The following is a 12120-nucleotide window of genomic DNA, read 5'->3' on the forward strand; positions in this document are numbered from 1 at the left end:
TCTGTGAGGGCAGGGGGTATATGCCTCCCTTTCTTTTATTATTATTTTTTATTTAGATTACTGCTTATTTTGCAAAGTCGGCTGGCTCTAGACATGCTCCAGGTTCAACTTGAAATGCTCTAGACATGGCCCAAATCTGTGAGGACTGGGGGGTATATGGCTATGCCTCCCTTTCTTTGATTTTATTTATTTAAATTACAGCTTATTTTGCAAATTCGGCTGTCTCTAGACATGCTCCAGGTTCAACTTGATATGCTCTAGACATGGCCCAAATTCACTCTAACAAAACCCATACACTTAATTCTAATGGACCTCAAAGCCCATCCACATCCAAACTATATTTCTAGATTACTTTACGAACTTGTCATCCTACACACACACACAAAAGAACATCATGCCCCAAAATTATTAGTTAATTAGTGTTTTCATGACTTAGGGACGCAACACACATACCACACCATTTTACAGATTGATAGAAAAATGCAGTAATTATGTTGTGATCTTTGTCAGTCAAACAGCTTAAGTGAGAGAAAAGCACCCGCCCTTGGGAAGAGGGGGGGGGGGGGGGGGAGTGTGTGGAGATTTCTTTGAAAGAGTTTAACTCTTTAATAACATTAAGCTTTCTTCAGAACTTCGACACAAAGAACATCCTCTAAATCAGTTATAAGCAAGATTATATGAATAGTTCTCATCATCCAGTTCCAACACTCATTGGTAGCAAGAAAACCAAAAGGCAACCTTATTCTGACATCTGCTCCTTTAAAGACTGCCACTTTATTCAACTGAAAACTCAAACAACATTGTGTGTTGATACTTCTCACCAGGTTGAACAACAATAGAAGGGAAGTTTGGTTGGTTTATGGCATTTGGGAATCCCTGAGTCTCCAAACATAGCCCGGAATGCTTTCCATAAACGGCGCCTCCTTTACCAACAACCCCATTCACATAGTTCCCAGTGTAAAACTGCATCCCAGGGGCATTGCTCCACAAGTTAAGGATCCTAGAGCTTGATGGGTCCTTCACTTTTGCAGCATGTTTCAAACCTGCTTTTTCCTCCCCACAGTCTAGAACATAGTTGTGGTCATACCCTAAACCAACCTCATGGATTGACTCACCTATCCTCTTCTCAGCAGTGAAATCAAAGGGGGTACCCTTAACTGGCATGATTTCACCAGTTGGGATTGTGTTCTGATCCACAGGAGTAACATGGTTTGCCCTAATCTGAATTGAATGGTCAAGAATGTTTCCAGAGTTGTGGCCAGCTAAATTCCAATATGTATGCTGAGCTAAGCTGATTGGAGTTGGCTTGTTTGGCACAGCTTCCATGTCAAGCCTCATTGTTGTGCTTGAAGTAAGCGTGTAAGTTGCTGTCACAGAGACATCACCCGGGTAACCTAGTGACAGGAGAAACAGATATAAACAGCAACTATGAGAGAGCGAGAGAGAATAAGAGAAATTGAGCAAGAGCAAGAGAGACAAATTACCTTCCTCCCCATCAGAACTGTGGTATTTGAAAGTGATGGATGGATTCTCGCCCTTCGTAATATTAGTTGCCTCCCAAACCTTTTTATCAAATCCCTTGTGCCCACCTAAAGAAAGGGGGAAAAGTTAGTGAGAAAGATGGAGAGGGAGAGAGTATAATTCATACTACATGAATATAGAACTTGTCAATCTTCAGTTACCTTAAAAGCAGAATTCTAAGCAAAAAGTAAGCTCACAAAATATAACAAAGATTTTTTTTTTTTTTGGGTTTCCAAAAGACTTTTCTATAATTGGAGTATAATCTCAATCTGAAGATTCTGGACTACGGGGAATACAGTCAGATCAATCCTACAAGCATAAAGTTCCAACTGGTATTGATTTTATATTATGCAGAAAGGCACTTCTATCCATCATTTTTGTCAAAGGCAGATTTTTTGCATTGCATACAAATTACAAATAATGAGTGCAGATTTGATTTGGTTTGATCTTTTAAACTTTCTCCAAGCCAGGATGTATGCCAAGCCACCAATAACACATGCATAGGAGAATCTCATTCATTATGTAGTACTGATCTCACCCTTTCTTCATAGGCTAATTGCGGTAAAATACCAAAGGAGCCTCAAACAAATTTACTTTTCTAGAAAAAATTCCAGGGAAATATTTTCCCATAAATTCTTTTTCATTGAAAATCACTTTTAAACCCACAAATCTTTTGATATCTTTCAATCACAATAATAGAAGAGAAAAAAACCCATGTCTTTTCACACTATCACCAGCATGCTAGATGGTAATATTCAGGTTTGTCAAGAGCCAACACAAGCAATTAATTTTTGGAAAAACCAAAAAAATATTATTAAAACTTTCAACATTCAAACACAAATTAGTAGCAATTTTGGCTACTTGCAAAATTAAATAGATGATCTCACAGATATTTAGAACCATGATTTTCATACCACACTGCCTAGAAAAGATTGATTCAGGCTAGCATTAAGGATAAAGAGTTTCACGATTGTCATACCATGGAGACTGTTTGGGGGCTTGTTGATAGGCAAAGAGTAATCGGCCCCATTGAGTTTAAACTTCCCATCTTTGATTCGGTTCGCAACCCGACCCACAATGCTGCCAAAATAGGGTGCAGCACCTTTCTGATCATACATACATCAAAAGATTAATTCCATGTTCACCAATTTAGAATAAAGATACAGCTAAACCCAATAATTGATCTAATAATATGTATGTTCAATTGTTACAAGTGGGGAAGGGATTTGAACCCGACCAAACAATGTCATTGAGTTACAAGGCTCTTGGTGGAATATATAACGTAACAAATGTTAAATGACATTTCTGAAAAAGTAAATGGAGTTCACAAAATTATCAAATTATAAAACTTTATCAAATACAAAAGTAGAAAAATCCAATTTATGCAGAAATCATACACCAAAAAAGACATTGCAGACAAAGGTGTGTAGAATTCAGAGGCATAAAGTTGTAACCTTTACCGAATAAATTCCTTTGCTTTCCCCATAATAAATAAATAACTCCAATCCATGCAGAAATCAATGCACCCAGAAGCAGTTTGACCAAAACAAGATTAAAAATCAAATGGGGTTCAGAGAATATTACCAGATATGGTTCAAGAGAGTCGAATCCAAGAACAACATCAGCCAATTTGCCTTCAAAATCCACAGAAACCAGATATCAGCAACATTCCCACAAACCCAGAAAGAAATAATAATAATAATAATAATAATAATAATAATAATAATAAATGAAAAGGCTTGGCAATTGGCAAAAGAATATATAATAAAAATACCATCTTTGTCTGGTACAGACAAGGAAGTGATGGTGCAGCCCAGGTTGGTGATGAGTACACGCATGGTTCCATTGTTGAGTTCGAAAAGCTCGGGCTTCAGATTTTGATCGGCCATTGGGTTTTCTTTCAGTTTGAGAATTGAGAGAGATAGAGAGAGTGTGTTCAGGTTCTGATTTCTGAGCTGTGAGAGAATCGGATACTATTTCAAGTGAGTCAAGATATAGCACAATGACGTAATATTCTCCAACTATGTCTATTGTCAGTTTCGATTATGTTAATCCTCTCTCCTCGTATTTAGGATAGGATTTTTCCTTTAGTTTAATTGTAAATTATGCCCCTAAACTTTGTAGATGTTTGAATTTTACCATCCAAAATTTTAAAATTTATCCTCTTAAAATTTGAGAGTGTTTGAATTTTATACCCTGACATTTTATAATTTGAATTTTACCCCCTTAAAGTTCATGGGCATTTAGATTTTACATCTTGACATTTCAAAATTTGAATTTTATCTCTTTGAAATTTGGGAGTTATTTAGATTTTACACCCTAATGTTTCAGAATTTAGATTTTACCCCATAAATTTTTGAAGTATTTGAATTTTAGTCCCTACAATTTAGAGGTATTTGGATTTTACATCCTAAAGTTTTAGAATTTAGGAGTAAAAAATCTAAACACTCCCAAACTTTCAGAGGTAAAATTCAAAATTTGAAACTTCAGGGTGAAAAATCCAAATTTTAGGTAACATGTGCAGTGTGATGTAAAAGATGTGGTTTGAAACTGATATATTTTTCAAATTTTAGGTTTTTCTTACCAAGCCCAAAACTAATTTTTTCTTTTATTTTGGGTCAAGTTTTAAACTATTGAGCTAATTTTTCTTTATTTTGGGTTGGTTTTTCTAATCAACACTTCCTTAGGTTATTAAACTTTTTTTTTATTGAAAACTAGGGTTATTAAACTATTAATAATATATTTAATACTAAAAAATAAATATATTAATATATAAAGGGTGCAGTGCGATGTGGTTTATGAGGTTTTCTTATTATAAAACCGCAAATTGCAATGCATCATGCGATGCAGTGCACTATTAGTTGCAGTGCGGTATAGTTATGCTATTTTGCAAGCAGTTTTTAGTGCAATTTATGCGATTTGTGTGATTGAGTGAACATCCCTACTTACTTGTGAGGCACATGTAATACTTCTATCATGGCATCAGAGTAGTATGTAAAGATTAAATTTATAAAAAAAAAAAAATTAAAAAAAATACATGTAAAGGTTTCCAACCAAAAAAGGCATATGAAAGTTTTTATGAACTTAAAAAGACCATGGAAAATAAATACTTAATAACTACAACTATCATTATTTTATAAACCACGCACAACACTACAATGACCATCCTAAACATTTTATAAATGCTAAATTGTAAATTACACCCTTAAAATTTGGAATGTTTGGATTTTACACCTAAAGTTTCAAAATTTGGAATTTATTCTCTAAAGTTTGGGGTATTTGGATTTAACACATTGGCATTTCAGAATTTGGATTTTACCTCATAAAATTTGGGAGTGTTTAAATTTTACACCCCCAAATTCTAAAAATTTAGGGTGTAAAATCTAAACACGCCCAAATTTTAGAGTGTAAAATCCAAACATCCTTAAAATTTATGGGGTAAAATTTAAATTCTGAAATGTTAGAGTGTGAAATCCAAATACCCCCAAATTTCAAGAGGTAAAATTCAAATTTTGAAACTTCAGAGTGTAAAATCTAAACACCTCTAAACTTTAGGGGTGTAATTTGCAATTTTCCCTTATTATTATATTAGTAGTATTGTTTTTTGTTCAACAAAACAAAGAAGATGTAACAACAAATTATTTAGAAAATAAAGTAAAGGGTAAATTGCAAATTACGACCGTAAAATTTAGGAGTGTTTGGACAACTTGAAATTTCAAAATTTGGAATTTATCTCCTAAAGTTTGGGGGAGTTTGGATTATACATCTTGATGTTTTAAAATTTAGATTTTACACCCTAAAATTTGGGAATATTTGGATTTTACACACTCAAATTCTGAAATTTTAGGGTGTAAATTTCAAATACTTTCAAATTTTAGGGGGTAAAATCTAAGCACCCCTAAAGTTTGGGGGAGTAAAATCCAAATTTTGAAATTTTAAGATGTAAAATCTAAACACCAACAAATTTTAGGAATGTAATTTGCAATTTACCATATTATAAATAACACCATTAATCCATTATAAATTATTGCTACATGCGTAACTAACTATACGATATAATCAAAGCATAAACACACAACATGAATTAACTTATTAATTGCTAATCCAAATTTTCACAATTGTTAAAAGAGAATCGCTAAACTTTTTAGGCAATATCAAGATAAGATACACAAAGTTTCGTTTTTGTCTTCCATAGAAAAGTAGATTGTCCATACTTTTCGTTTAATTAGTATTAGTATTAGTACTAGAGTGTTCTCGTGTACCATGTGTTGCAAGCAAAATAAGCCACATTGATGTATCAACAATTTGAAATGAATGTATAGACATTCCAAGAGATTATGTGGACATATGTTTTACTGGTTTTATGACTTTATTACACTACTGATGTGTACAGTAATTCTTTAATTATTATAATGACTTAATATTTTCAAGGTACTGTTTAGTAAAATCATATCATATACTATATAATAAAAATTAGACTTAAAAGTTGTGAGTGCATCAAGTGGCTACTCTCACTAATTAGTAAATTAATTATATATTTTTTGTTAGGATATATTTCCTCTAAGAGATAATATTTAACTAATCAATGAGAGTAGCCACTTGGTGTAATCACAACTTCTAAGTCTAATTTTTATTATATAGTATATGATTTCTAAACTTAAATCTCACACAACCCACATTTTTGTTTTTGTTTTTTTCCTCAAGTTGCATGATTTAACAATAATTTAAAACAAATTTGTTTTTTACTAATTATTGAGAATAGTTTCTTGGAGTAATCATAGCTTTCAAGTCTAACTTTTATTATATAGTGTATGATTTCTAAACTTAAATCTCACACAACTCACGTTTTTGTTTTTTGTTTTTTTCCTCAAGTTGCATGATTTAACAATAATTTAAAACAAAGTTATATTTTATTCAAACTAAAAGTCTATTATAAAATATTTTTAAACTTTCTATTCAAACTTAAATATTTAGATATAGTTTTATCATCTAATTTTTAGAAATTTAAATTATACTCCAAATAAAAATCTATTATCATTTTTAGAACTTTTATATATATATATATATAATTATGATTTTTCAATACAATCCCTCTTAACCAATAAATCAGCCATCTGATTAAATCCTACACAGTACACCCCATGTTGTTTTTTTTTTTTTTTTTTTTTCGAAATGCAACTTACACTTATGTTTTAATCTAATAAATTCATCTTACCTATTGTAAGTTTTATTTATTTCTTATATATTCAAATTTTGAACTATTTTGTGTATGTTTTTATTTTTGGTTTTGGTTATTGTATTTGTGAGTGTGTTGATTTTTTTCAATTAGACTATCAAAAATCGGTATTAAGGAACTATTTTGTTTATTATTGTTTGTGTTGGTTAGGACATAGATTAAAAATAACCCAAATAGAAACGATCAAACTCATTCTATATCTCATATTAAGAAATTAACACAAAGTACAAAAAGGATTTTAAAATATGAAAATAGATAAACATTGATAAAGTCTAAACTCTAAACAATAAGAACTTAAAGTAGTTTTTTTTTATTAAAATTATTTACTTATTTTATAATTTATTATTACTATTTATTTAATAATTTAGTTTTGATTATTCTAAACTTTTTGAGCTTACATCTGAATGAGTCCAAAATAATAATAATAATAATAATAATAATGTGTAAGACAAAGCGTTTTAAGAGAGAGAGAGAGAGAGAGGTCATGTTAAATGAGTGAGCTAATGGAGGATTTTAATAATATTATTCTACGTTAAAATACAATATTATTGATTTAAAAAATAATTCTTCTTAAAAAAATGTAAAAAATTCATGTCAAGTTATTCAAAATAACCTGACTCAGTAATGTCCCAAACTCACTACTTACATCATCTGCCAAATCACATATCAGATGATTTTCAATTTTTTAAGGACAAAATTTAAATGTAGCACTTTTTTTTTTTTGAAGGCTTAAGTCTAGCACTTTAGTTGTATAATTCTTAATACATTTATTAATATCAATGTTGATACTATTAAACGCGTTCAAAATTATACAGCTAAAGACTAAAGTGGTACATTTAAAATTTTGTCATTAAAAAATTGAAAACATGCGATATATGACTTGGCAGAGGGTGTGAGTAGTGAGTTTGGGACACTATTGAGTGGGGTCATCTTGAAAAATTGACATAAATTTTTTTATATTTATTTCGGAGACTAATTTTTTTAAATCTATTATATAGTATTTTAATTTAGATTAGTATAAAATCTTTCTAACTCCATTGGCTCACTCAATAAACATAACTCCTCTTTCTCAAAAAAAATAAAATAAATAAACATAACTCCTCTCTCTCTCTCTCTCTCTCTCTCTCTCTCTCTCTCTCTCTCTCTCTCTCTCAAAATGGTTTGTTTTACACATTGTTTTACTAAACAATACATAGTTGACATCCTTATTAATTTTCATTCACCTGATAAAATATTGGGTAAACTACAGATTTAGTCTCTATCTTATACACTAGATTTCAATTTGATCTCTAACTTTCAATTGTGTCAATTTAATCACTAACATTTCAGTATCGTATCAATTTAGTCTCTGTCGTTATCTTTTGGATGAAAATTGACGACATGTCTAATGGTCAAAATAAAAAAAATTAGTTTCTATTGATGTGACAATAAACTAAAATTTTATTTTGGTCGTTTGCTATGTTAGCAATTTTCATCCAAAATATAACAACAGAGACTAAATTGATATGACACTATAATTTTAAGGACCAAATTGACACAATTGAAAGGTTTACGACTAAATTGAAATATGGTGTAAAGTATGGGGACCAAATATATCGTTTACCCTAAAATATTTTTTCAAATTGCAACTAACAATTTAGGGGTGTTCACCAAATTGCTCAAATCGCACAACTGTACTTAAAGCGACTAAAACTGCCCACAAAATGAAGTAACTGCAATGCACTGCACTACACCGCATTGTGTGGTTTTATGATAAGAAAACCGCACAAAACTGTACTGCACCACACCCATATGTATTTATTAATTTTATATTAAATATATATTAATAATTTAATAATATATAAAATAAGTGATCAGCCTAGCGTTAGTTCATTTCAGTTTCATGTTAAAACGATTTCGCTTTGATTAGATACGCAATCAAAAGTTTAAAGCATCATTCACTTCTCCATCTTACTCTCACAAAATCAAAAGTTTAGAAGTTTAATATTATTTTGTGTTGTTTTGTATACACTATATATTTGTGGTTCTTTTAGTTTACTGTCAATTTGTCATAATTTTTTTTTTGTATATATTTGTGTTATTTTTTGTCACATAGATTATATTTTTAAAAAAAATTACTATCATATTGTCATTATTATTTTTGAGGAAAAAAAAAATTTACTATTGTCATGATTAATAGTAAATTAGAAATTGGCCATGACATTTTAAAAAATATACCATCTCAAAACTGATCAAATCATACTTTGTACATTGCACTACACCATACATGTGCCGCAAAATTGAGGTGCGGTGCGTGTGGTTATGAATTTCGCCAAACTGCACCGTAGAGTAGCTTAAAATGGCTCAAAACCGCACCACGAACACCCCTAACTAACATCTTTATTAAATTTCTTTTTTGTAAAAGTAATTATATTATTGGTGTAAATTATAATGTTACTTAATGGTAATTGTTGAGTACCTGATCATTAGACTCCCATTCTAAGGATATTTTTTCCTGATTGTCCTCTTATTTTTTTTTTTTTTTTCCTCTTGTGGTATTTGTTCCTTGAATTGTTGAGGAATTCCTTCAATTCAAATACGTTCCATATTTCTTTCATGATAGAAGAATAGGATTAAAAAATAGTTAATAATTATTATATATGAAGATTGATATTATATTAAATTAATCTATTAGAATGAAAGTATGGTCAGAGAAAGAAAAAAGAAAAAGAAAAGCTTATTAAAACATTACCTCTCAATCAAGGTTGCAGTTTCAGGTTTTTCTAGATTTATCATTTATGTACACTTTTGTTGCACCTGTAGATGACAAATAGTGTTCTACTGTATTTAATAAAAGAAAAATGTTAATTATCTAAATGAACAGATATGTTTTTAAAAATATATTACCTCGAAATATGTTCACGATCGTAGATGTTACTACTAGTCTACTTGAGCAATTGCATTAATTGGTGTATAAGTGTGTATAATAAAAGAAATGCTCAAATTTACACATTTTTTATCAAAAACAGCCCACATCAGTTAGTGCATAACTGTCTATATTTTACATTTTCATTCAAATTGCTACAGTACCGTGTAAATATACACGGTTACTGTAGCGGTGTAAAATATTATTTTATATTTTTTTTCTCTCATCTCTCTTCTTTCTCCATCTGACTTCTCTCTCTCTGCCTCTCTCTCTCTCCCTCTCCCTCTTCCTCTGAACGAGACAAAACCCATCAACCACCGAGCATCGACCATTGTCCAACCACCACCACAACAACACCACCCACCACCGCAACAGCACCACCCACCTCCGCAACCTAGCAACACCCACCATTACCACCACAGCCAATCACAACACCTTATAACACAAAATTGACCCAAAAATTAACAGAAAATTAAACTAAAATCAACAAAAAAATCAACCCAAAATAAACAAAAACAGAAACCAAATTCAAAGGAAACCCAGAAAACCCGCTTTGCCTCAACCTAGAAACAGAGGATGGAGCTCGGATTGGATCGGAGCTGGATCGGATCGAGAAACAGAGGATGGAGCTGGATCAGATCGAGAAACAGAGGACGGAGATGGATCGGATCGGAGCTGGATTGGGTTGAGAAACAGAGGACATAGCTGGATCGGATCGAGAAACAGAGGACGGAGCTGGATCAGGTCGAGAAATAGAGGATCGGAGCTTGGTCAGATTGAGAAACAGAGGACGGAGCTCGTGGATCGGAGAGTTGATCGAGAGGGAGGGTTGATTTGAACTGGGTAGAGAGAGAGAGAGAGAGAGAGAGAGAGATGAATTAGAAATGAACAGAAGGAGAAGAGAGTGCGCTCGTATAAGATCAGGCATTTGAGATAAATAATAAAAAATGGTGAGAAAATTGATTATTTAATTAATAGATGTAATAGAATAGATGAACTGATGTGGGTGATTTGTAAAAATGAATGTGTAAAATTTTAAAATGAGGTTTTTTGTGTAAAATAGACGGAATTTTTACACAAGCTGATGTGATTGCTCTTACTACAACAAAGGGTCTCAGATTGTTGCTGTAAAAATCATCCTCAATTTGATCTGTTGCAAGTTCCCACAGAGTAATTATTATTTTGATTCCTTTGTTGGATGCAAAAGTATATGAGTTATAAATAGTTTAAAGTAATATAATTTAACAAATTTTTTATTTTTATTTTTATTTTTTATTGTAGGAACATTATATAGCTTACTCTGCATTTTTGTCTTATGATATCAATATTTCTCTTTGGAACAATAGATACTTGACCATGATCGTTTTCTACTGGTCCTATAGTTGGTTAAATAATTTGGAACATAGTTTATTTAAAAAGAAATTAGAAACTTTTTTTTGTTAGTCGAAATAATAGTTTTAAGATGTTAATATGTTAAAGTACACATAATAAAACAAATTTTGATATTCTAATCTAATCCGTTCATCTATAAGAAACCTGTCCAAAAGTGATCAGTTCTAAATTTTTTTCGGTTGACAGCATGCCACACTCTTGAAAGTTGAAACTCAGACTTTTTTTCTTTCCAATTCTCTCTTTGATCAGAAAGTTGCTTTACAAGATTGTAGCTCATTTTTTAATTGACAATATTATCAATAGTTTGTATTCAATTCAGCTGAACTGTTGTTAGAATGGAAATACACATAAATATATATATATATATATATATATATATGTATATATATTTGCAATGATGTGCATAACAGAGTATAGTTGAAATCTGCTATGATGTTGATTTATCTTATGAGATAGAGAAAAAAATAGTTTTTGAGAGGCAGAATAGAACATACCTTGTAAACTAGGAGTATTTTTCTCTTCAATAGAGAAACAAATAGTTTTGAGATGTAGTATAGAACATTTTTTTGAGAAACTGATGTAGTATAGAACATACATTGTATATAACGCGTAACTTTTTTTTAAAAATTGATAGTTGTTAGGTCATCTCTATTTATGTAAAAAGAGCATATCTCTTCCTAGTTAGTTGCCTTTTGTATGGTTATCAATAAGAAATAAATTTCATGGCATGTCTTTTTTTTTTTTTTTTTGATAGGCATGGCATGTCTTAAATAGGTTAAAAGTGGTTATGTTACTGCTATGTAAAAGTTTTTTTTCTCCCTTTGAATTTCTAAGGTAACTCAAAGAAATTTGTTTACTTTCGTTTCAATCATTTTTTTTGAGAAAGGTTTCAATCAATTGGTATTCCGTTTGTTACCGAAAAAATAATACTGTTTCATGTATATGAATTATGAAATAATGGCGATATCAACATATACATTCATAAAACCATCTTTGCCATATGAAAAAAAAGCAAAGAATATTGCAATGACATAAAACTTGAACAATTCTCACTTATTCATTGCAA

The 12120-nt window shown here is 30.9% G+C and overlaps 1 protein-coding gene across 1 annotated transcript; it reads right to left on the minus strand.

Moving 5' to 3' along the window:
• Positions 1–582: 582 nt before the first annotated feature.
• Positions 583–3610, minus strand: LOC142630290 (uncharacterized). The gene is made up of 5 exons (XM_075804272.1): positions 3296–3610; positions 3106–3155; positions 2501–2627; positions 1485–1589; positions 583–1394 (listed from the first exon to the last, which is right to left on the minus strand). The coding sequence occupies exons 1-5, from the start codon at positions 3408–3410 to the stop codon at positions 775–777; spliced, it is 1017 nt and encodes a 338-aa protein (XP_075660387.1). The 5' UTR covers positions 3411–3610; the 3' UTR covers positions 583–774.
• Positions 3611–12120: the final 8510 nt, after the last annotated feature.

Source organism: Castanea sativa, chromosome 4, assembly GCF_040712315.1.
Source record: "Castanea sativa cultivar Marrone di Chiusa Pesio chromosome 4, ASM4071231v1".
Lineage (NCBI taxonomy): Eukaryota > Viridiplantae > Streptophyta > Magnoliopsida > Fagales > Fagaceae > Castanea > Castanea sativa.